We start from the raw sequence: 26,602 nt of genomic DNA, 5'->3' as shown, positions 1-26,602 counted from the left end.
AAATATTTTCAGCAATTACAGCAATTTGGAGCACATGAAAAGTTACTGAGTTCTAGGTAAGGAAAGCACTACAGAAAAAAAGAAGAAAAAGCTATTATCCAATACTTTACCTTGCTAATACTTTTTTCAGGGGATTCTTCACATCCAATGAAAAATATGTCTCTCCCAAGATTTCCAAACAGGCTTTAAGCATGGGATCACACGTAGAGTTTTGATCCATTGTTTTTAGCAAAGGCACAATCTGTAAACAAAAAGAACACTTGATCAATAAAATAATCTCTCTACATGCCCTCATAATTAAATGAGGTGGAATTCACTCTCATTTGAGTATATGATACAAACCCGTCCCTTCTTTAGCACACCCTGTTGAGATTCAGGTGTCAAACACATTCCAAGAACACTTCTGCTAGCAAAAATACATAAGTACAAACTCAAAATTTGTTATCACTTGCCTTCCATTATTCTCTCCCAGAAACCACAGCCTTTGCCAATTTGTATTAGAGCTACATTTCCACATCGTATATTCAGGAGTAACAACTGCATTTTGCCATTTCATAGGAACACTTAAAAGGTCACAGAGTTTATTTCAGAGCTATATTTCCCACAAACAGTGCACGAGATGCATTACCACTTCCAAGACACCACACTAACACCAGTGGAACCTTACTTGTTTAATACACTGGATCTGCTGGATGCCATTGCTCAGTTGTGCACAGTGCAAAAGCAGAGATGCCAGATTTTGCTCTTCATCCTTTGAAAACCCTACATTTGGGAGAAGACGATCTTTTTAAAAAGAATTACAATAAGCAGCGTGAAGAAAATGCAATGTATAATAAGCAATCACTGGCTCCACTGTGAAGGAATAGTAGGCCTCAACTTGAATATGAAGATGATCATCACAGAATCACAGAATTGTTGAGGTTGGAGGAGATGTCTGGAGGTCGTCTGCTTCAACCTCCCTGCTCAAAAGCAAGGCTACCTGAAGCTGACTGCCCAGGACCACAGCTCAGGCTAAACTCAAAATGAAACCAGTCTATCTCAGGACAACCTCCTAACTGCCTGCTGCAAGTAACTCAAAAGAAAGCTTGATTTTACCTACTGACAACAAACACTAGACTAAACAGATTATCTCAGGTCTGACAGTTCATTTCTTCTTATCTGTAAGGCCTAGAACCAAGAACTCACTGAAACTTTAGCTTTCAACTCCTGTGTTGTTCGGTTTTGTCTATTCTTTAATACCAGTAGAAGCTTACCTCAAGCAAAAAGCACTGCAGAATAAAAGAGCATTTAAACAGTATCTTTAAATCCAATTAACTACAAAGAAGCAAAGGTTGCGAAAAAAGACTCTCAATATGACCTCCAGAAGCCCCTAGCAACCCCAACCATTCTGTGGTTCTTTGAAATTCTGCCTTATCCTACATATTAAAGGCTACTACTTCAGGTAGCCCTGAATTACAGGCCTGCAAGAGGGATCACACAGAGGGCATTCTAACACCTTTGCATCACTGACAGAACAAGGCAAACAGCTTACAAAACAAAACCACAGTGACCTACAGATTCTTTTAACTCTGAGCCAGTAAGAAGTTGTTATCAATACAAAAAATAATAATAATAATTTAAAAAAAATTGTAACAGAAAGAGAACAAAAACACACAAAACTAAAACATCACAAACAAAAAAATTTTTAAAATGCTATTTCAGCAGTTACATTCTAATAGAAAAAGGAATTATACAAGTTCAGCTCGAGAAAAACAAGCTTACCCTGAAGTTTCTCAAGCTGCTGACAATCAAGAGAGAATGCATCAACCTGGATTTCTTTCTTCTTCTTCAAAACCATTTTAACTGATCAAGAGACACCTGCTCAAAAAACAAACAACAACAACAAAAAAAACACCTCAGCAAAACACATTGTTTAAAAAGCATAATTATGAACACTTTATATAGAGGTCTTTTCACGGTCCTAGAATAATACTTACTTATTCATGCAATCTCTTTTAAAATACAACAGCTCTCTTTTCTATATTTTGAACCATTCCAATTATTCTGTCCAAAATTTACCACAACTTCATGGCACAAAGAGGACATGGCACAAAGAGGAGCACAGAAAACACAAGACAAGTTCAGGTTTGCTGAAGGAACCATAGATGCTCCCAATGGAACTTTTACTACACTTGTTATGTTGCCTGTGTGGTGTCCCTTGAACACGCTCTGAAAGCATCACCATGCATGGGCGCATGAATAATACCACAAAATTTCAGCTGCTCTGCTGTATGTTACTTGATCAAACTAATTTAAAACTAATTTAGTGTTAGCAGTGTAAGGTTAGGACCACGCAGTAAAGAAGTATTTTCGTTTCTTAAAAGCAGACCGGCCAGTTCTCTGCACACTGACGTATGCGTTACGAGTAGGAATTTGTTCTCCCTCCTTAATAGAAAGTAAACGTGCGCTGCAGGCTTCACCGAGGAGCTCCTTCCCACGGAGCGATGGGGCCAGCAGGGACCACCTCTGTTCCAACCCCCGCCGGAGCAGCGCTGCCCAGGCCGGTGTCCAGGCGGCTTTTGAGGATCTCGCAGTACGGAGAGCCGCTCGGCACAGCGCAGCACGGCGCAGCTCCTAGAGATGCCGCCCCTCCGCTCCGGGCAGCGCTGCGCGGCCGCCGCTCGCCCCGCGGCACCAGAGGGGCTCACTTGGCAGGCCCAACACCGCCCTGCGCTACAGAGGCGGATCGGGGAGCGGCGATCTCGCAGACCACGGCGGCCTACGGAACAACCCGGCGCCGCAGCCGCAGAGGGCCCGGCGCAGAGGAGGGCGAGAACGGAAGGAAGCGAAACGGCTGGAGGCCGTGCCCGCCGCGGGCCCTTACCCAGCCGGGAGAAGCTCGTCCGGCGGCGCGGCTCCGTTTCCCTTCCTGGCTCTTCCGAACCACGTGCCGCCTGCGCCGGGCCGGCCTCTCCCCGCCCCGGGGCTCGGCCCCGCGGCCTCCTCCCGTTCGCGCTGCCGGAGCGGGGGCTGCCGGGGGTGGGTGGAGGAGAAAGGTGCAGCGCCGGAAGTTTTGCTACATCCGTACGCATGGGAAATGCCGGCCCCGCTGCTCGGCGCCGTGTCGTGCTGGGCATCCCCGGCGGTTCGGCCTCCCTGCTCAGTCGGACGGTCGCATCCTCATTTCAGTGGCCGCGGCATCTCCGACCATCAACACCAGGTCTGCAGTTCCTTCGCTTCAAGTCCTGCATGTTTTATATTCGGTTGGCCTCTCTTAGAATCACAGAGTCATTAAGGTTGGAAAAGACCTATAAAATCCAGTCCAACTGTCAGCCCATCACCACCATGCCCGCTAACCTGTGTCCCTCAGTGCCACATCTACCTGTTTCTTGGATGGATCTTAGTACAAGCCCATCTGCCTGCTTTGCTCAGTCACTGAACTGAGCCTAGAAAATGAGGCTCAATCTTTTGGTCAGCTGCAACCTTCCTGTGTAATGCTATTGCTCAGGACTTCACTTTCATCTCTTAAGGAACCAACCTTTTGTAAGTTCCAGCTCCATGTACCACTGCTCACTTTCCGTCCCCTTAGGGACAACAGTCCAGCTGCTTCCTGCCTCCTAGAACGGCTTTGGTACTGGAGTGCAAAGCACAGTCATCTCAAGAAAGGAAAGAGTAGCACACAAGAGTCACACACTTTACTTGCTCTGATCCCCAGAAGCACCAAGTTTTCTGTATCCCCAAATCACTTAGAACTGGCTCACACATCGCCACACAAAACTACACTGTATGTAGTGGATGCTGTTACAGCTCCAAGTGTGCTGTATCGCAAGGCTTAACTACTTTGGAAAAGTGCCACTCCATAATTTCTATTTCTGCTGGAGAGGAGCAACAAGCCACTGAATTAATGGTGTCTGTGCCCTGCTGTGCATCTAACAAAACAAGCAGGTGGCGCATCTTAAATAAAATGAATGACTTACACTACAGAATTCATTGTTCTGTGAAGCTCTGGTTCTTGAAAAATTCCGTATGTTCAAAAGCAGCTGCACCGTGTCATGGAAGGAAAACAACAAACTCTCAGCAAAAGTTTCAAAACAAAACTTCTGGCTTAAAATGTCCCTAAACCACAAGGAGGTGGAGACAGTGCCCTGGGAAAATGACATCTCATTTCCTCAGGCATAGGCTGGGACTGACAGAGAACTGGGCTGGGTTTGCTGGGAAGGCTGAGCCCATCTCTGCAATTCAACAGATGCTTCCTCTGTGCTGGATCTGTGGTTAAAAACATTAGGTTTATGTTTACAAACATGACAGTGTTGTGTTTACAAACATTACAGTTGCAGCAAATCAACACCTACGAAGTTGATTGCTCACAAAGGAAACATTCTAACCCACAACTGCTGAAAACCTGGATCTAGAAGCTGTGTGTGTTGGTCTCCTGGAGCTCAGGGTCTGTATGCCTGTCTCCAGTACGCAGAATAAGGTTTACTTGGAGAGTCTGTTTTCAAGGAAGACCGTGAGCTTGGAAGCTCGATGTTATCCGGAGCAATACAACGTTTTACCACGCTGTGGCGCCAAACAATTAAAAAGAGGTCGTGCTTTCAAAGGCAAACTACAGACTTTACCAAAAGCTGTATTTTAATTAGTTAAAAAAGCCCTTACCAGTAATCGAAATGAGTACAGATTGTTCCACTCAGAGCTACCAAAGCACAAGAATTACAGCTCATTTATGTCAGATGCTATTTTCCTGTCCCTGAAAGACAAGCCATAGCCTTCAAAGAGCAATGTTTTAAGATATGTCATGGTGATAATGTGAACTGAACAGGAATTATCTTTCTCCTGTCCCCCATTCACTTAAATAAAACCTTTGAAACTGTCTTCTTTCTGGAAAGACCAAGTGATATTTTCATTGAATTACAATAGTAACTGAAGATAATTCATTCACTTCTATCAAATTTTTGCATGACAACTAATACAAACAGTACTCTAGGATCTTTTTGTACTTTTTGTATTGAAAGTTTAAATCCTTCTAAAAATCCAGGTATAAATGATCCTACAGAAGACAATTTCTGATCAGAGCTCTTAGAAGAGCAAGGTGCTTACTGGAATACATTTTCCAATTGTAGACGTAAATACCTAAACCTGATTGTTGCAATGATCATCCACGTGACAGAGAACAGAAAAAGCCCTATCTGCTGTGACAGGCTCATAAAGCTCTGACCCTGTGTGCACTCACATTCTGCATACTCACGAAAGTCTCATAAACCCTGAAATTGGACATTCTGGTTTCAGGTTTGATACCTCTCCATGAGTACGCATTTTCTATGCTTATTTCATGTCGTTAATATCACATCTTTTTACCTAGCAGGGCCGCACGGCTGCAGAGCACAGTTACTATCATCTGAAGCCAAAGAAAACGTCAAGCCACACAACAAGCAGCCAAACAGCGCTGCTCTCCCTCTCGCGGTCCGACGCTGCCACTCGCACAGCTCCGCTCTGCCCCGGCTCCACGCCTCCCCCATCCCAAAGCTCCCCGCAGCGCCGGGTCAGTCTGCCGGGAACCACTCTGGGCAAACGATACGGACAAAGTTTGCGTTAAATGCCGATAAAAAATCATTTTGTACAGTAGGAACAGCGGGGTGATTTTTCATCTTTCGGTGAGGTATTTTAATCTGAACAAACAGCATTTTTTTCAGTCCATTTGTTTCTAATGTGGCGTTTCAAGGCATTCTGTGCAGAAGATACTAGGTGTAAACTGATTTCTTTCTTGCCATTCCAGCAATCATATTTTTAATACATTTTTCAGTGGCAAGTGTTTAAAAAAATCCAAGAGACACTTAGGAATCTACCAGCATGTGAATGGTTTCAGTGAAGTTCTTTGGATGCTTTAAGCAACCGAGTGGAAAACTGGAGCTGTGCTGAACCGAATAGGAAAAAGTGAAATTGTGTGGGTCAACAGATGGGATACAGGAGCTTTTAGGACCTTTTATTTTCTTTCAGTCACAAAAAACATGCACTTTCAGTGACTCCAAGATGAGTGTGCACAAGAAGACTGTACATAGATGTGAAATGAACACCTGGAGAAGAACACTGCATGGAAGTGTAGTTGGTTTACGCGCCAGGAGAACCTGTACAACTGGAGACCTCTCCAGCTCACAGCCCAACCAAAGCACAGCTCCTACGTGCCAGTCGAGGCGGATGTGAGGATGGTGCCTGAAGGTGTCAGCCAAGCAACACGTTGGTTACTTTCTCTCTTAACTCGATACTTCGGGAAGCCCTCGGCGACGACTTCAGACTGCGGGTTACCCGAGGCGCATGCGTTACCTACGGTGCGCGTGTGCTCGCTGCAGCCCCAGGGGCCGAAGGGCCCGCTGCCAACGTGAACAGGAGCACGTGCACCTGCTCGTCCGCCCTTGTTATGACAGCAGCACACAGCGGGCTGATACCCATAGACACGGACCTGCTGCAAGAGCCGTTCATCCGTACCATCCCAGCTCCAGCGCCACTGACCGCCCAGCTTCAGCGCTTGGGCGTGTACGTAACAGCTTTCCAAAAAGAAGGGAAATGTAAATAGCAGCAAACGCAGACGCTACAGCTGGCGAACGTCGGGACACGCGGCGATGTCTTCCTAACACGTTCTCCTCTCCGGAGATGTAGTACAAGTCAGGGGAAAATCCCCACTAACGAATGAATGAGGACACGGGGACGAAGAAGGCGCTCCCTGCCAACGAAGGGGTGCGTTGGGCGCCGTCGGTCAGCCCGTGCGCACCTACCCTGCCCCTGGCGGGGACATCGCGGCCCTGCCCGCACTCCGCTCTCTCGCCGCCGTCCTCCCGCCGCCCCACCGCTCAGGCCCCGCCCGGGCGCCCCGCCGGGGGCGGCCCCCCGCTCCTCAGTGGCCGTGGCGGCCGTCGCTCAGGCGGCCGCGCCGCTCGCCGCGACGATGATGGGGCGGGCAGCCGCGGCCCCGCAGCGCCCACAGCCCGGACGGCGCCCGGCAAGGCGAGCCACGGCCGGCCAGGTTTGAGCCTCCCCTCGCCTCCCTAACTCCCTTTGCGAGTGGGGCCGTGCGGAACGAGCCGGGCGGGGGGCGCGGAGCTCCGAGCGGCATCAGGGCGCTGGGTGACGTGCGGTGAGGTCACGGCCGTGACGCTGATACGGGACCCGGGGGGCGGCGGGCTGTGCCGGGAGGTGCGCGGCGGTCCCAGCGCTGTGACCCCCTGAACGAGGAAAGCGAGAAGCACGCGGACTTCCCAGTAAGCATATAACGTGAAGGTCTTTCTGAAACACCGACGGCTTTCAGAATCTCACCTAACCTGTATGCGCCTTTAAACGCGCAGCCACCGAAGTGGGGCACGAGGCGATGCGTGGGGCAGCGGTGGGCGCACGTTGGCTGCCCTGCACGGGTTCACCCCTCGCCAGTGTGGGGGAATGGCGGGAGGACCATCGGTACGTGGGGTTCTGAGAGCGGTTTTAAAATAGCTCAGTGTACAGTTTGGGCACAGAATTATGCAAAATGAGTCAAATGGAAAATAAAGTTAGCAGTGTTTCTGTGTGAGTAAGGGCCCTGGCCGGTGACAAAACTGAAAACGCTGCCTTGATTCCCAAACAGGTCCACTTTGTGTCTCACCATTTCCTTTCTCCTGCCCAACCTGCCGGCTCCAAAAAATAACTTGGAACTGCAGTGTTGGGGTGGCAGGAGGGAGGGCCGCAGCCTGGCCGTCGGGGCTGTGGTGTTTCAGGACGGTGCTGCTCACCATCGCACGGCCAACACGCACTGCGCAAACCCTGCCTAGCAGAAGGCCTGATCCCACTTTGTCCAGTGGCAACAGGACGTATGGAACGCATGGGCAGAAAGCAGCGTTGTGTTAAAAATGGGGGAAAACACTGACAGCGTGATGAGGAATATGTAAATTTTTAACAAACTTCAAAAAGCCGGGACATGGTTCCCTCCTTCCCCCTGAAATGTATTTTGATAATTTCCAAGCAGACAGCAAAGAGAAGGAAATTATTTCAATCCTTTTGGGGAGAATGTGACATTCTGGCTTCTTGAAGCCTGCGAAGAGGTTTATAAACTTAAAAAATGAAAAAGACGAATTTAATCTTTCCAGACTTGTCAAACTTGTCTCAATTAATTTTTGATGACATAATTAGAACTTACCACTTTAATGGGTGCTTTTTTAGTTTACTTTTCAAAGGATTTTATTTCTGAAGACTGAGAGGAAAGGAGGGCTCTGCAGTGGGAACAGAGCAGGAAGGAGGGGAGGACTGTAGGTTACAGTGCTGATTCAGAGCGCTCCGTTAAAGCCAAAAGAGATGAACTCATATTTTTTTCCCTCCCTTGGGGAATCAAACAAGAAACAGGAAGTCATTGATTCAAAGCAAGATCATTCACTCCGCAATTGTAAACAGTGCATTATGTGCCTGTAAATATTTCCAGAACCCATTGGCTTTTTGGAAAGTATGAAGTAAATTATTATAATCTCTAACAAACTTCCCACAATAAAAAGAAGAGTTATTCTCGAGCTTTTTATCTGCAGTGTTTGTACAGTGGAATATTAATTAGCTTGGACATAGAGAAACGGCTTGGCTGAACGCACTGTTCGCTGCCAGAAATCCATCCACTCACATGTTTTGTCTGTTGAAACACAAACATTTTTAACTCCACCCTGTAATATTGCACCCTATGAAAAAGCAAAAATTCCTTCCCTACTATATCCACTTGTATTTTCACCACCACAAGCACTGAAATTTCCTACTGTTAACCAGATGTTGGCTGAGTTGATCTCTGTTTTGTGTAACTGTCATTAGTCGAAAAGTGCTGTAAAAATAATCCTACATAGACAGTCTAATAGGAAATTGTCATTCTTCATGGCTTGGGAGATCAGACCATCTGCCCCAGTCCACGCCTGAAACTTCTGCTCCTTTTGTAAAGTACGGGAAACTACTGCTTGGAAGTGTCCCCATGCATGTGAGGAGTCTACATAAGGAGGGAGGATCAGGGATGGGACAAAACGAGGAATCTGCTTCCCCACAGTCCTAGGAAGTCCAAGCTGAAAGTAATGGGTGAATTGGTACAAGACACCAATCACCTAGATGGCTTGCAGCTGACTAAGCACTTCTGTGCTTAAAGTTTAGAATTTGGGTGTTGTAGGATCAGTTCAGGAAGCTGTTTTAATAACATGCTTAAATCCCAGCAGTTCCACAGGGATTCCTGAACTCCAGTGTAGGAATTCCTGAATAGGGATGGTTGTAACTTCAGTGCTTAACAACTTGAAACACGGCCGGCAAGACCGAGAGAAAGAGAGGGTAAAAAGCAGAGCAGATATCTTCAGACAAACAGCTACAGTGAAAAAATCCTATTTTTTCTTCTAACTTAGATACAGAATAAAAGCAACAAAGAAGATAGTATGTGGGAAAGGAAAGAAGTGTTGAGAGAGTTTTTCACCTGCTTAACTATGGTACTGAACCTGCAGGAAAGAACCAAAAAGTACTATCAGCGAATCACAGAAAATGCTACTTGCTTTTCTGTGTCAGCACCATATTTTCACTGACACTGGTGACCAACATGAAGCATAACCACACCACTGATGTGTATTTGTTTTTTTGTTGCCTTCCACTGAGATACATCTGAGATAAATTGACTTCTCCTAGGAATCCAAGTATTATTTCCAAAGCCAAACCTACATGTTCAGATTCCTGCAATGGCTAGTGCTTTCACCCACAAGGAAGCACTCTGGGCTGAGTGGTTGAGCTCAGCCCTTCTCTTACTCTATTAAGCTGTCTGCAAATAGCAAGAATACAGCAGAGCCCAGTTCTTCTGCTTGCACAGAGGTGATTTTCTTGGCTTCTCAGACATAAGCCATGTCGAGCCAGCTCTCATTCTGAATAATTTTTCCAGCCATGCTTGTCCAAAGGGCACAGAGCTTAAATCTCTGAGCAGTTAAATGTAAATAAAAGCATGGGTTTGAACTTGAAACACGGATGAACCAAGATGTTCTGAGATCTGTTTCATCTGTTGTAGATCTAATGTGAAGATACTGTTTTCCTTGGAAGGACCCATTTAGCGACCATTTGCTCACCTGCCTTTGTATCTGGAACCATAAACTCAACCTTCTCATTTGTATCCCATCAAGGAGATTAAATATTCACGGCAATCTGAATAAGCATAAGAATTTTCAAACTCTTTAAGAATCACCTGTCTATCAGTAAGCCAGCATAAAAACAGATGTGGTACTAATTCACACATAAACCTATATAAAGCATTTTCTTAGCAGTTCAGTTCTCTACAAGTCTCACTGTGCAAGAAGGGATATATACAGTAAGATAAGGTTATCATTCTTGGCACTTCACTGCTTATGACAAAGAAAACATATTGCAGACCTGAAATAAATGAAGAAATTAAATTAAGGTAAACCTAAATATTATCAACGTAGATTTCAGAAGTTTTCCCTTTATGATAAGGGCATTTGTAAGCTAATGTACTTTCACTGTTTGATGGAGCTGTACAGGCACAGTAGCATTATTGAGATTTATATAAAATAGGTTGGTAGGTTTATTTTTATAAGTCAGATGTTAAATACAGACTCAATCTGAGGTGGTTTTTTTTGGTTTTTTTTTTTCTCTTCCTTTTTCCAGGATAAATATGGCTGATCTTTCAGAGCCAGAAGGTACAGTAAACTGGAAGGAAAGATGTTTAACTCTGGAGTCACAGCTAATGAAATTTCGTCTCCAAGCAAGTAAAATCAGAGAACTGTTAGCAGAAAAGGTAGGTCTCACCATTTGAATTTTAACACTGTATGAATGACTTTATTTGATGAAGAGAGCTCATCACTGTTCATGGCTTGAGATTACAGCTAAGAAACTTATTCAGGAAGAAGAAAAAAAAGCCTTTAAAATGCATAGAAAATAGGTGTGTTTTAATGCTGTAAAAGAATTTCACACTCTATATTTGCTAGCAAAAATGTTTGTTTTCAGATAAGAACACCCTGGCAAATCTCATGCAGAGAAAAGCATTTATCCAGTAATCAACTGTACAACGTTAAAGTTAATATTCAGAACATTTTCCTATGAATTTAAGATCTAATTTAGGATGGAAAAACAAACTCTTGGGAAAAAAATCTAGAAGCGTTGTTTTACATAGCATTTCATATAATTCACCAGACTTGTGTATCACATAAGACATCTTCAACTATGGTGAGGTCTAGGGCTTGGAAGCTGGAAAGTGTTACGTAGTTGAATATTAATAATATTTTTTTAAATCATAGAATGGCTTGGGTTGGAAGGGATCTAAAGGATCATCAAGCTCCAGTCCCCCTGCCACAGACAGGGCCATCAACCTCCATATCTAATACTAGACCAGTTTATTGTTTAAATGCATATTTTATTTTGAAACAGAGAAACATTTCAATTGTCATGTTCAAATATGTAGATCCAGCTGTCTACTGCAAGTGAACCCAGATTTGAAATACTAAAAAAAAAAGCATGATTGTATTTGCCAGGTAACACTTCCAGCAGAGCAAGGCAATTAAAAATAGAAGGGACAGAACATTTCAGAGAGTCTTTCAAGTTGTATTATTGCTATTACTGACTTAAAAATAATTTGTTTGAAATTACTCTATTTTTCCTAGACCTAAATTTTCTGCCAATTGTTCCCCTCCCACCTCTCCCCAAATAAAATTCAGTTCCTTTTAGCACATTAGAGGAAAAATACTATTATTTTGAATAGCTTTCTATGCTTAAGTTTCTATGCGCTTCTCTTTCCTGAACTCATCTGTTTTCCTTTTGAAGCCATGAATTGATTTAGCATCCACACAGTTTCCTCTGAATCATTCCAATTTTACTATATTTTGGAGGGCGCAAGACCTAATAGGATTCAAACAGGAAAAACATGTCTTTGTATTAAGAACCATGAATAATATCTACATACATTTGCTGTTCCTTTCCTAATAAAATGTTTAAGATTCTGTTTACTTTGGCAGCTAAGTTGAACATCAGGTATGTTTTCATGGAGGTATCTATCACAATTCTGGCATTTGGTTGAAGTCCTTTAGATTTTGATACTATGCTTCATCTTTTCTTTTACTGATCGATCACTGAAACTTGTAAGAACTGTCTTGTAAGTCATTCTAGTCAGGAAGATTCTGTTATACGGAATAACAAAATGCTGTCAAAGAGCTGTGCTTCTGCACTGCGTGGTGGCCCATTACTGAATGTCTGTGATTATGTTGGGCAACAGATGCCATGCAGATCTCCACCGATAGCCTCACATCACTGTACCAAATAGCCAACCCCTACTGTTGCTGATACAGTTCCCTGGAGGTACATTTCCTCCCACTCTGTGGCTGTTTGTTTCTTTTAAACACCTTATGAAATACAGATGATATAAACCAGAACTCCCCTATCTGCAGGCTGGGTGATTCCCTTAAAGAACTTCAGTAGCTCTGTAACATAACAGTCCTCCTGAGGATGGCCACTTTGACTCTTCCCTAGTCTATCAGCATTTATCCACACGCCTCCTAATTTTGCTCCTGCAGTTTCTGTTAAATTCTTTACTACAGACTTAGAGATCAGTAGTTGGTTCAACTGTATCATCCAGTTATTGACTGGATACCATCTGGTCATGGCAATTTGTAACTGTTAATTTTATCTTTTCGTGCCCTTCTTTCTTCTGTGAAGGTAGAAAACTTCAACTTGAGATGGAAAAAAACTGGGAGAAAGAAATTCAGTATTTTCTGGATCAGAGTTCTTTGCATTAAGAAGTTCTTTTTAACTAAAATGATCATTAAAATTTACAGCAATGTAAAATGTTTATGTAACAATATTGAGCAGTGCTGGAATTGAATTTTAGAGTTAGTACTCCAAATACATCTGCATTGGCATGACTGAAAATACTGCTGTTGAAAAGTGGTGTAATTGAAAAAAAAACTTTTACGAAATGGTAAAACCTTATTGAACAGGTATTGCATAATATTGGGTTTTGAAAGAGTGACCAGCTGTACAAATGCTTTGAGATCTCATCTTAAAAGAAAAGAAAAAAAAGGAAAACTTCTTGTCTCCTTCACTCCGCTTACCAAGGTGTGATCATGAACACACATCAGAGTATAATGCTCTCTGCTGGAACACTCAACAGATCATTGGATGTTATGCAGTTGGGGCAGTTATGATGATATATGTATCTTCTGCCACTTTACCCCATTTTGGATCACTACCATTCGGGGTAGAAATCAAACACTAGATGTGACTTTTCTAGGGACTTTCCAGCTGCCATAACTGCCATGCTTTATGCAGCTGCTGCTGATTATAATTTTGGCAACCAAAAAGTTAAGATTCATCAACTGCACTTCACAAAACCATCTGTGTTAATAAACAGAAAGAGATTTTAGAAGTAACCTTTGAATTACTTCTCTTTGACTTTCACTTCTTTCCTTTATGGTTTGCATTTCCAGGCTCTTCACTACTAGAAATGTCCCCTTCAATTAAAATAAATATATGCTTAATTGTATCATTTCAGAAATCATGCTTTAAAAAATGAACAGGAGAAAAGGGATAACATCACAAATTTTCAGCACTGTGCCTGAAAAAAAGCAGTCAAAGGAAATTACTGATTCTCTCTCATCTGTGAAAAAGATTACTCCAAAGTAGAACAAAAAAACTCTTAAGAACTTGTCATGCTACTGCACCCTTGTTTTACTTCGCCTCAACTTTTTTGGAATGTTTACAAAAAGCAAAGTGTTTCCTGGGGGTGAAAATGAGAGAAATATTTTCCAGTTAAGATCATGGGTCCAGGAAGTATTTAGTTGGGATAATTTAATACATTGCAGTCCAGAACAGAGCATTAACAGACTTCATAAAAAAATGATCTTTTTCCTCACTTTGTCACCGTTTCTTTTTAATATGAATCTTTCATTCATAAACTGAAACTCATTTGGGATGTACATCAAACTCATTGGTCAGAACTCAACAAAATGAGACTGTATCCATCAGTAGATCTATTAATTTTGTGCTACTGAAAACCATATTGAGGTTTTATTTGTAATGACCTGCTGGTTATTTTTCACATATATATATTTTTTAAATTCTAAAGTATATACAAACAGTTCTCAGTGTTTGTAAAGGGAAAAGTATATTCACACTGTTCCAATGTTATACTGCATGGAATTGTTCCTCAAAAATATATCTGGAAAATAGGTAAGGGAGTCATGAGAAATTGATAGGCCAATATACGATGGGCATCCTGGTATTAGTGACAACAGAAGAACGCAGCTGATGTCAGTCCTTACAGCTACCCGTTACATTTATTACCTGTTATAGAATGAAACAAGTTCTATTTTGCAAAGCACACAAATATTCACACAATTGCTTTGATTAGCATAGGCTAAATGTGGTTTTGTTTACAATCATGTCTGTGCTATGAAATGTGTACTGAAACACTGAACAATAGCACCAGAGAATCATCTCCTTCAACAGCAAGATAAATCATAGTCCTATACTATGACAGATATAAACCCTCATGGGTATTGAATTATGTGATTTGTGTAATTGTTGCAGAAAACAGAATGAGAATGATATTGTGTCACTATAGAAGGTAATACAAATGAATTAGAGGGGTAATTCTCCTAGCCTTCTTCTTCTGCATGTATTTGAGACTTCTTCTCAAGACAGTGAATCAGGAAGACGAGTTCAAATTGTTATATTGCAACGTGTTTCTCACTTGTCAAGAACTATTACTGCATATTTTCCTTATGTGTTCTATAATTCAGTCTAAAACTAGGTTTTAATAAGGTCTGCTTAAATCTATCCTTCTTTAGTATTCGAGCCTGTGATCTATGAGCTTTTGTAAATATAGTTGGGTTATGAATTAATTGATATACTTTCCTTATACACTCAAAATCAAATATCTTTGCAAAGTTATTTTCTTCAGTGGTTCTTTTGCAAATAAAGGTTTGATCGATGTAGGAAGACTTCACTATATTTTTTATAATAGATAGTTAGAATTTATAATATATAGTTAGAAAAACTATTTACTGTTGTTTTGTTTTTGGAGGAGTTGTGTTGGTTTTTTTGTTGTTTTTTTTTAAAGCAAGAACTTTTACTTGAACCTCAGCGTTTAATGAGTTTGAGAAATTCCTATTGCAATTGTTTCAGCTCAGTGGCTACCAGAACTACAATCATGTAATAAACTCGGGATAAAACAGAGGAGCAGAGGAATACACAATGTTTTCAGAGAACTAATCATTCACTGTCGTTTATCTGCTTGGGTTTTTTATTTGTTTTCATTTTGCCAAGAAAAGAGTCTATGTTTATAAATCTAACATGCAAAGAAAGAGACCTTGTTGGAGTTTTAAGCAGAAGCTGCTGCTGTAAGTGGGAGAGGTCTTTAAAGGAATTTAAGGAATGATGTAGAAAGTATCCCTAGTACGCCAAATTTAGGATGTCTGTGGAACTGAGTTTTAAGTAGAAGCCTTTATTTTAATGCAGCTCAAGTCTTATGCATATGAAGAGTTTACTAAGAAACATTTATTGAATAAAAAATCATACAGTTCAACTGCAAGTTTAGCTCCTAGCTAGTATTTCATGTCAGAAAAACTTGCTGTCCTTCATTCTTGTCACAGTGAGTACTTTTTTTACCTTAAGTACGTACGTAACATGTAAATATAATGCTTTTCCTATCACTAGGATCATCTTGGTAGGAGAACTGTGTAGCTGTGTTAAATTTGCTGGTGGGCAGCCTGCACTGATTTATTTTTTCATTAGACAAGAGCTGACTATGGCAGTATCTCAAATGTTGCCTTGTAGAGTAATACTCAACATTCACATGAATGTTTCCAAGTTTGTTTCCTTCCTGAGGATTGTTATTTTGTGCTTTGAATGACTGGCAGCAAATACATGTAATTACGAGGATAATTTTCATATATGAATCAATTTGTTTAGTTTTTTTCATGTGCTTTGTTGCCTGTGGCAGGACAATTTAAAGATTATTGGTTTTGGAGGTAAAATCCATAACGCGTTTGACTTGTGCAGTGACTGTCAGCGTGAAAATTGTGAAAAGAACAACAACTATTTGCACTTAGAGAACTATGAATGGTAAAGTGAAGGGGAGTGAAGTATCATAGCACCAAAAATTATCCAAATTGAGGTTATTTTTCAGTATTTCAGTTGCTCTTAAAAACAAACAAACAAAAAAAAAACAAAGCAGCAAAACATTCGCCAAGGAAAATAATTCAGGCAAACAACATCTGAATGAACACTTGGGTTGAGCCATCACCTCATCTTCAGTCTGAGGGTTTTTAGAGTGGCTGCTCCCATCCTGCTCCAGTGCATCCCTCGCTAACTTGGTTGCTGGTGCTCACCTTGAGCCCCACTTGGCATCTCTAGTGGCCAGAGACATTTCCACCCTTGGAAGCAGCCCACACTGTGAGACTGAGTTTTTGTGTTGCTGTGTGCTCTGGTGTGAGGGTGCATGGGTTTCTGAGCTGTCAGGATCTAGCAAGTTGGCCCTTTAAGCTGCAAAAGTGTCATCTTGTGTGTGTTGCCTGTGGGCAGCTGGCTTTGGAGAAGGCAGTCCCAGAACTTCACCTGTGTTGTGGGTGAGCTGCAGAGCCAAGTCCTTTGCTAGTTTTTAAGTTAGTTGATTCCCAGAGACCAGAAGAAAGCTCTTAGAGTGAAAGTAACTGAGACAGCTGAAGTAGTAAACTCCCTGCTGACCTCCATGGCCCACTTTTTGCTGATGATGACATAAACCAATGTATAAAGGGAGTGCAAGAATGCTAGCTGGACCTCTGTTCTCACTGGACTCCATTCAAGTAAGCTCCAACCCATTTCTATGCACAAGGGAATTGGGCAGTGCAGTGCATGCTCCCAGGGTGGACTGATGTTGGTTTGTATGACTTAATAATGACATCTAATAATTGAAGAAAATAAAAGTTAAAAAGTTTGTATGGTAAGAGTTTGTTTTGTGCCCCTTTAATGCCCATACCTTTCCCATTATAACCATTTTTATTCTTTGTCTGTTATTACACTATGCCTTTTTACAACAGTACTTTTTTTGTTTGTTTCACTGTTTTTGTATGTCTTAAGCCTGTATACTTTCTAAGGAGGGTGAAGATGAGGTGCGGGGGGGGGAAGGGAAAGGAGACATCAGGAAGCAATAAATCAGTTGTAATTGTTCTCCTAGGAGCCAGGCTGTCTAATGGTGTGAAAAAACACAGCCCTAGCTGGGAGGTCAGAGAATGAATACCTTTCTGCTGGTGGTACAGAAATAGGAGCATTGGTGCTGTTCCAGCCCACCTGAGATGGGGAAACTGATGGATGTTATGGAAGCTGTGATAGCGGTCAGGCATGGTGTAGATCCTTAACCCATCTACTATTTCTTTACCATTTCACTTGAAGGAGTGAAAAGATGTTTTTTTCTCAGTTTTTTCTGAAGGGAACTTTTCTTTGTACTTACAAATTATGCATTTAATTTTCATTCCCTCAGAAAGTATTTTCAGGCTTTAAATATCTGTTGTCATGTCTTCAAACTGCATTATGCTTCCTTCCTTATATTTCTGGAATCGCTTGCTCCTGTAGCATCCGTGTTCTCTAGGTGTCCTGTACACTTTAATTTCATAAGTAAATTCAGTTTCAGTCAAGACAGGTATTCAACTTCTTAGACTTTGACAAGTAGACTTCTGACTGGTACCTTTTATTTGAAGGCTGTAAACTCTCAGACAGTGGTGTGAAAAAAAGCCTTCTATTTTAGATATTTATGTTCTGGCTCTGATCAGACCTCACAGTTCAGCAGAAGTAGCAGAATTTCCCCAATTGCAGTACAACAATCAAAAGAAAACAAAGCAGGTAGCTGCCTTTCTACAGACTTGAAAAAAAAACAGGCTTTGATACATTTCTGTTACAGTTCTAAGTGCTACCTGAGAATTCTTTCTGTCTACCCACCACCATGCACCTTGGGACAGTCGTTCACCTTGTTAAAACACTGCCTGCACTTCTTTCACGACTTTGAGTGTTGTGGTATTGTCTACTTCTGCTCGAGTGCAGGTCTACATATCTGCATATCTGACTGCGTCTCTGCAGCTCAGCTTTCAGGATGAGACCTGAGCTGGAACAGCCAGAAAGCGTGAAGTTTCCTTTTTACCAGGCTTAGGAAAGTCCTGAAAATTATTAGGAAAGACTGAAGTTGGAAAAATCACCATTTAATTATTCAGTCTCCATTCCATGCTGCTCATTTCACCTTCACTGCACTGCCTCCCCAAATCCCACTGCTGAATTTAACTTTTTTGCATCTGTCAGCTGTCTGAGACTATTAATTCTGTAAGAGTTCCTTCCCTGGGCTTTTCTGTTCTGTATTTTCAATTTATATAATTCCAGAATAAATCATTAATTTTACTGTAACAAACTTGACTGAGATGTAAAGTATTATTTTTCATATTCACACATTCAGTAAGCATTAGAAAAGCCTTTTGTAGACTGGACTGTGATTCTGGGACAGCAAGCCTGCACCATTATGAGCAGCCTTCAAAGGAAGAGAATATGAGCATATACATACATCCATACAAATAAACCCACATTGCTTTTGCACTTTATAATTCTGACCACATTGCAGGATGAACACAGGAAGATGAAGAGGAGGAACTGTTTAGGTAGGAAATCTGCAGAGAACACCGCTTTCCTCATGAGAATTCTGGCTTTTTCACCTGATCATTGGCTCAAAAAATGGTAAGATGAGAGGTGAAAAAAATGAGGATACACTGAAAAAGGAGCAGCTTGCAAGCTGCCAGGTTGTGAGCACTGAGTTTTGCAGTAGTCATAACCTAAGTGAGCATTCTGGTAGGATCTGAAGGAAAAGTAAAGCCATAGGCTTCATGAAAGGTTTTTCCTTTTCATGCAAGAAGGAATGACAAACAGTAAAATCCTGTATGTTATGAACCAGTAACACAGTGAAGAAAATTCCCTATGTTTGATCTGAGTAGCACAAGGAACATTTGAACCTTCTTACAATGTACATTAGCCTATTTTGAGAGATCTGTTAACAAGAACAAGGCTGGGCTTAGAAAGAAGTTCTTCATTTTGGTGACTACATCTACACACTTGAGAAATGTTTTTCCAAGTTTCAGCTTGTTCTATGGAAAGACTTCCGTGCCAAAGCATTCAATTTTGTCCATTCCTATTTTAAAGTACTGTAGTTTGTAAACATTTAGCACCTGCCTTATGAAAGTTACACGATATGTAGAAGAGAAATCAATGCCAAGACAGAAAGAATAGTGTTTGAAAGCATGGATGGAACATACCCCATTCAGCTTTTTAATATATGAGTTGTGGAAGCAGGAGGAACATTTCAGTGTTTTCTTAAGCTAAACCACAAGAAGAGAGACTCTGTAAAAAGAGCAAGTAGTGCTTCTCAAGCAGCTTTATTCTCACTTCTAACTGCAGCCTCTACAGTTTGGACAAAGCACATCTGAAAACATGAAAACTGAGAGCAATTTCAGCCACTGACAAATCGGTGATTGGTTTTCATAAAGAAATATGTGAGTTGAAACAGAGGAATAAAGAACTGAAATGGAAAATCTTGGTCACATGCAGCATTCTGGAATAGCTGGCAGGCATATTGTTCAAACCATTTATAAGCTTATCAAGCACTACATAAAAAATCAGGTCTTTTCTATCTATAGCTTCCACTAGACAGCAGTTCCAAAGCCCATTTTAACCAATCTGTAAAATTTCCAGTCTCTACTGCTTCATCACCTGTTTATATCTGCATGGTCCTTTGAAAGACAGTTACAGGTGTCTTTATTCCTCCCTTATTTCCTCTACTTATTTATAGAAGCATCTCCCCTTATGAGCTCACACACTTACAGACATCATTACTGGCATGAATGTGGCTATTTAGGAAGGCACAATGCTGCTGAGGCTCATGGCAATAATTTACCCTGATCAAAGCGCCTCTAGTCTAAGGATTTAAAGAGCTGTACTGCATAACATTGCTGCTTCCATCCAGTTTCAGGGCTATATATTTCTTCAGTTTTGGTAAGTCCTATGTGGTAGGACTGATAGTTCACTAAATCACAAAATGGACAGATTTACTACTTTTCCTTTTATGTGGAACACTATTTCTCAACTACGGATGGCTTGGGATTTTTTTCAGACAAGGCTGAATAGAAAAGTTGAAATGCAAGAAAAAAAGCAGACTGTGCTGTTCTCCAGTCATGAAAGTTCTGCATTTAACCAACAGACAGGGTGTGTTTCAGGTTCAGAAAATTAGGTTTAACTCATTTTGAATTTCTGAAAATGGACTTATTATCAGCATGCTTTGAAAGGCTTACAGAGAAGCACTGCTTTTATTTTTCTCTTCTTCCATTGCATTTTTTTAATTTCAAAATGCTATACACTAAGAGTCCTGAAAGCCCTTTGCGATGCAACTGTATTGTTTATGATAAAAAGATGAGAAGTCTGTACTATGCCTCAATTACTATGTAATTTTAAAATATGAATGGGACAAGTAGCTACACTGAAAAATGACTTGGGTAAAAAATTCCTTTTTCTGTTCCCATCAGTAACAGGCATTTTCACATCTTAAAAGGAAAGAATTCCAATGTTTTTTTGGTTTGGTTTTTTTTTTTTTGGTTCAAGTTTTTTTGTTTGTTTGGTTGGTTGTTGTTTTTTTTTTTGTTTTTTGTTTTTGGGTTTTTTTTTTTTTTTTTGCTTATCATGTTTTTAAAATAAAATATTTCCTCCTGAATTACAAACCAATGGTTGAAAGTACCATGAATTTTATCCATGTAGTGCTGTCATTTTTCTACAAGACACATTAAATGAACAGTGATATATATGAAAAAATGAAGGCACATATACACATATGCATACAAGTGGAGTGTTTCTTAGTGCAACAGTAGATGTGATTTCATGCATATGAAGCATTAGAATATCATGCAGATGCAGACGCAGCCAAGAAACTTCCAGGTGAACTTTGATAACCAGTCACTTTGTATTTTGCTTTTGTATTGTACAAAATTCCAAGTGAGTGCATGTAGAGCTTCAATGACCAGACCTCCAAGGCAGTACACCTCTCTGTTTTTATTGCTGCTATGTTTCTTCAAAGCATTCAGTATTTATTCACATCTGGCATTTCTCTGTTCATTGCTTGAACGAAAATAGCTCAATTTGATCAGTGTCAGATGTAGAGTGGTTGTTTCCTTACTAAGTTTAAAAACAAATCTGGTTTTAACAATAGATTTTCTTTTCTGTAATTCAGATAATGAATGCAGCATGCAATAACACATTTTCTGAAAGATGCAGGAGGATTTTTACACTTCCAAGGAGAAAATGCAGATTAAAATGACAGTCTTTTCTTCTGTATCAATATCTGTTCTCTACTAAGTATGTGCGTATTCTTGTTTCTGTGTCTAAGGTATTTATTCTTTACATCTAAACATTTAAAAAGTATAAATCCAGAACCAGTGTAATTTATGACAGGAGACCTTTGAATCTTTAATGAATTTTGGCAGGAGCCTAAGCCAGCCATAGATGGACATGATACGAATGTTCCTTACCAGAGGTTTGTTGAACTGGAATATTATTTCAAGTTATCCCAGTCCAGACATAGAAAATTAAGCTTAAATATACTTTATATGCCAAATGTTACTAATGTCTTGCTGGTCCTATGTGTTTTTCCCGGGAAGCCAACTCTGAGTCTGCTGAGACTACAAACTTTAGTTCATTCAAGAAATACCTAGCCTCACAGCTGATACAAGTCATTTAATTCTGTGATACTGATTCTGTTGACACTGACGATTTGCATAGATGAATATTAAAAGAAGGATGGAGGTCTAATTCAACAGACCTTTCTGTTTTTCAAATGACTTTCTCTATAAAGTCAGTCGGTCATCAGTATGCAAGTTGCAATAGGTAGGAGTTCATTCTTCGCATCTGTAGAACATACCAACCTTTGCTTTGAAATGTGGCATGGTTACAATTACCTGCCTTTTTCATCCTGAGGCTCTCTGAAAGTAGTATTTACCTTTTTTATTATTTGAGGCTCTTAAGCTATCTATCTGAAGTTGTCCTCAGAACAAAAAGTAAAGAGTAAAGAGATCTTACTATATTATGCATCTTATTATTGACAAGTTCAAAGCATGGCTTTTGATTTAAATGATGAGCAATTAATCCACTCAGGTATTTTCACCATACCTCGCTCTCTCCTGCCTCCCTCACACGCACACAGTAACACTGCTATCACTGCTATGAAACCTTCTGCTGACTTACACAGGAAGATTAAAGGCTACACTTTCTTTGTGAAGAGAAATCGTTTCTCTTGGACCTACTTTCAGTTTTTACCCAACAATTCTGATAACCACAAGAGTCCTAAAGTACTTCTTTTTTTCTATTTCATTAGAATAGCAGAAGAGTTACAGACAGTGAATTTCATTTGTTATTTTTCTGGCAAAACCATTTTGTGGTTGGAGATTATGCAGATAGAAAGAAAAAAATACTTTTTAAGTTTTGTTATTGTAATAGACACTGCAAAACAAACCCAAATAAGCTCTAAGTAAAGGGAAAATCAGGATTTATTTAGCAATTGCTATGTAGCATCAAATTATTGAAAAGTTAGCCAGTAGAACTGTTACGTAAGTGCTCATCTTGGGTAATTGTGTTATTCCATACTTGCTAAACAATACAGCTCGCTTTGTTCCGTTTTGTTTGTACAGGACTCCTAAAATAAGTTGAAATGTTCCAAATCAAAGCTCACATGTAATTGTTGCCAGGAAGCTGACTGACGCATCCATACTGTAAGATCCTGCAGAGTTTCTTAGCATAACTTCTTGAAATAGTTAACTCTTGGAGAAGCAAAAATAAACCTTATCCTTCCATTTTTAATCTCTGAATGCTATCTTTCTTAATAATCATCCTCTCAGCTACTCTGGCTCCAGTTTTACACCCAGCTTAGCAACAGCTTTATTCGAATTATATTCCTCGTCCCAAAAGCCTATGTGAACATATTATTATGTTCCAGGACCTGTGCAAAAGTATATATTCCCAGAAAAGGCACAGCATACAGTTTCACTGTAGAAGCATGGAAGGAGCTTTAGGTCTGTCTTGCACTGGACTACCCAGAACTTCAGTTGCTGTGCAGAAGAGCAGTGCTACTGCTTGGGGTTCATACAGTGGTTCAGTGGTCATTGGTTATTATTAACAAGAGAGACTTCTTGTTTCAGGTTTAAGCTGAGTCTGAGCCAGCTGAGCTGCACTCCCAGGTTTTATTTCCATTTATTGCATATGCTACGTTTCTTATATAATCTTACAGCTGGATTGAATTGTATTTACTAGACATAAATAAATTACCAAGTAATGCCACGGCCATCACCTGCATTTGCTTGACTATGAAATTTGATGACCAACTTGCTACTGAGTAGCAACAATGAATTTCACATAATAAATATCTGAAGGAGGCTTCTGTCATAACATAACCGCTATGACAGATTACTATTAGCCATCACAGAGTATTGGCAATGTTCATTATTGATGTAATACCTGCTCTTCTACTTGGTTTAGCATACTACCTTAACAGCAGTGGAATGTTAGCTGTCCAAATATTCAAAAATAACCCCAATTTTTGAAACCACAACTCACTAAAAAGAAATGTCATAAAAATAATATTACAGTGAGTTTTGTAAACTAAACTCACATTTGAACATAAAGCCAAAACAGACAGATGAAAAGTAATCCTAGAACTCCAGATTCTGTAAATTAAATTCAAACTTAAAACCTCAACATGAAGTCATACAAATATGGAATTAAATACAAGTGATCAGAGAACAATGGAAGCTGATCTCTCTGGGTCTATGCAGACTGTTAGAACATGAATGACTGCGACAATCATTTCCTTAGTCCTGTTCCTTCCAAACAACTCTTCAGGGACCACTGTGTATGGTGTAATGTTTGTCACATTTGTATCTGCAGTGTTTTGTACTTTTCAGTTCTTGTGTCTTCTGAGAAAGTCCCAAGTCAGTCACAGCTTTTCTAACGTTAATGACAACTCATTTTCTCCGTTTTTTTGTTTGTTTGTTTGTTTTGTTTTGTTTTGTTTTGTTTTAATTGATGGAAAACTATGATTCTGTATTCTTGTCTGGATGAGGTGCTAAAAGTACATAGAACTGCTTTGTGTTATTGACAGCATAGCTAGGGAGGAAAAAAAAAGAGAAAGAAACAGGAAGATGCCAGAAATAGAAAACAAACAGGACAGAATGAAACTGATTATTTCAAAACCAAGCAATAAACTGGAGACAGAATAAATGGTTTTCATTTCCATCATTTGTACCATATGCTTTCCTAAGAACAATTTTGAAGCTGAATACTGAGCATCTCAGTGTTAAATATTTGATTCATCCTTCTCAGATGAACTGATAGGTATTATAGGTAGGTATTTCCTGAGAACCATTCTCCAGTCCTTAAATTTCAGAACAATACCTTCAATTCCATAGGTACTTCATATGTACCTTTCAATACTAGGTTTACTTTTCTTTAAAAAAGAACTTCTCTTTAAAAAAAAAAAAAAAAAAAAAAAAAGCCATAATTCTGTTTTCACCAAAATTAGACAAGAGGGCTCTCAACAAAATGCTAACAAGGAGTTTCTTACTTGCCTACAATGTTGCATATTGTTGGAAAACCCTTCAAAATAAATCACGTAAAATGCAGGGGGTTTCAGAGGCCAAGGGCAAAGGTTGAGACAATGATTTATTAGGCATCATTATAAAGTAACAGACCAGGATCTCCTGCCTCTCAAAAGCGACCTATGTTCCTTCATGCTGTGCTGGTCTCTGTCTTTACCATTTCTACTCTGGCTTTTCACATCTTGTTCTGTGCAGCCCCCAGGTCCACAGTGTCTTTTCTGCTGCGTACCTCTTTCTTGTCTGGGACAGCCCTGTAGCACAAAAAACCTAAATCTGACAGCTTCAGAAGAATTAACAGCTAAATTGTAAAATATGCTGAGTATCCTTTCCTCTTGCTAGTTTGGGAAGGACTGAAAGAGCTTAGTGCTTTATAAAACTGTATGGGAAGAGCTGCTGGATTATTGTCAAAGGGACTTTCACCATACAGCAGCTGCAAAATTGTTCCATGAAGAAAAGTTTCATTATTTCTCTTTAGAATAATTGTAGCAATATTTTAAAATGGTCATAACCATAAACCATCTCCTCAGTCAGTTTATCTTTTTATTTGTTTTTATGCTCCTGTTAACAGCACATCTTCTCGTTTTTCAGAGCCATCCATAAAAACATAATGCTGTGGTATTTCTGGCAGTGGGCAGAACGCAAACTCATTTTACTGTATGCTCTTATGTATCTACAGATGCAGCAGCTTGAGAGACAAGTTATAGATGCTGACCGCCAAGCAGAGAGGGCTTTTCAGCAGGTACATCTACATTGAAAAATACCTTCACTCTCTCTGTGCATGCAAAAGTTACCAGGGGAAATTCAAGAAATTGTTACTCGTCTTGAGTAGTGCTCGAAAGGGAGAACACAGCTTCCTGTTACATCGATTGGTTCATCTTCCTAGAGATGTCCTCACACTTTCCTTTGGTCGCTGTACAGTTCATTTCAGTAAAGTCAAAGAACAGAGCAAATTCAGAACAGATGCATGTAATGAACTTCTTCACTGATGCATGTTGAGTCATTGATATGTGAGTGGAAATAAAAGGAAGAGTGACCTATTTTAGAAAAGCTTTAAAAAATAAAATGAGGCTACCTAATACAGTCTCAAGGATTTTTCTGTGCTGTTTGTGATTCTTGTGAAAGTTCTGCCAAGTAAAGGATGAGACTGTGACTAAATATTTAACAGAAGTTGACTTCTGATTCCAAATGGCAGGTATATCTACTGCTGACAATTTACAAACATCTATGTGTTCCCTAAAAAATCATTCTTACTGTGGGACAGACAGAAACTAAAAATTGTAAGAATAAAATTGTTCACTGATTTGGAGTCAGAAAGTATTCCTGACTACAAGCCAAGTGTCTTATAGATGCTGTTTAATAAGCCTAAGAATGGCTTCCTATACCTAAATTGCACTCTCACATTGGCATTTCTAACAGGGTAGCATGACAAACTGTCACATTTCTTCTCACATAAAGTTCAGAACCTTGCAGGATTACCTTAAATCTAAGCGTAGGGGCAACTTTAACCACCCACTTTGTGATTAAATTATTACCTTTAATGTGGAATATTGTTTCTTAAGTTTTACATTTGACTTTCCAAATAGGTGCAAGTTATGGAAGAAAAACTAAAAGCAGCTAATGTTCAAACGAGCGAATCAGAAAACAGGTTGTATAAGAGATGTCAAGATCTAGAGACCTTGGTTCAAGATAAAAACGATGTAATACAGAAATTGGAGCAACAACTTGAAGAACAGGTTAGAAATAACTGTTACAAAATAAAAGCATCAATTCCACTCTTAACTATGCAAAAGGAAAATAGAAAAGAATTAAGATCAGTAAAGGACAGGAAAGCTCAGAATTATATCTGTTGTTTGATTACAGAGTTTTCCATTAAGAGTGTACAATTTGAATATGACTTGCAAATTATGCTCTGGCTTCACTTGAGAGAACAGGTCATTTTTAAAAGAGCCAAGATGTCATTCCTCTTC

At 40.2% G+C, this 26,602-nt stretch overlaps 2 protein-coding genes across 3 annotated transcripts in view; one reads left to right on the top strand and one right to left on the bottom strand.

Annotated features, from left to right (window-relative positions):
• The window catches only part of THADA (THADA armadillo repeat containing), a 153,449-nt gene extending 150,500 nt beyond the window's left edge, over nucleotides 1–2,949 (bottom strand). For both annotated transcript variants that reach the window (XM_042884616.1, XM_042884624.1), the window contains exons 1-4: nucleotides 2,864–2,949; nucleotides 1,762–1,857; nucleotides 668–762; nucleotides 111–241 (exon numbers count right to left, since the gene is read on the bottom strand). In XM_042884616.1, coding sequence (XP_042740550.1) covers nucleotides 111–241; nucleotides 668–762; nucleotides 1,762–1,837 — 302 coding nt within the window. In that variant the 5' untranslated portion in view covers nucleotides 1,838–1,857; nucleotides 2,864–2,949. The remainder of the gene's footprint in view (nucleotides 1–110; nucleotides 242–667; nucleotides 763–1,761; nucleotides 1,858–2,863) is intronic.
• Nucleotides 2,950–7,149: 4,200 nt separating this feature from the next.
• The window catches only part of PLEKHH2 (pleckstrin homology, MyTH4 and FERM domain containing H2), a 52,253-nt gene continuing 32,800 nt past the window's right edge, over nucleotides 7,150–26,602 (top strand). Inside the window, exons 1-4 of the mRNA XM_042894603.1 lie at nucleotides 7,150–7,229; nucleotides 10,612–10,741; nucleotides 25,312–25,374; nucleotides 26,219–26,368. Of these exons, the coding sequence (XP_042750537.1) occupies nucleotides 10,619–10,741; nucleotides 25,312–25,374; nucleotides 26,219–26,368 (336 nt within the window). The 5' untranslated portion in view covers nucleotides 7,150–7,229; nucleotides 10,612–10,618. The remainder of the gene's footprint in view (nucleotides 7,230–10,611; nucleotides 10,742–25,311; nucleotides 25,375–26,218; nucleotides 26,369–26,602) is intronic.

This window comes from Lagopus leucura, unplaced genomic scaffold (genome assembly GCF_019238085.1).
Source record: "Lagopus leucura isolate 7727_CA_CO unplaced genomic scaffold, USGS_WTPT01 Super-Scaffold_73, whole genome shotgun sequence".
In the NCBI taxonomy this organism is placed as follows: Eukaryota; Metazoa; Chordata; class Aves; order Galliformes; family Phasianidae; genus Lagopus; species Lagopus leucura.
This window is presented reverse-complemented; position numbering and strand designations above follow the sequence as displayed.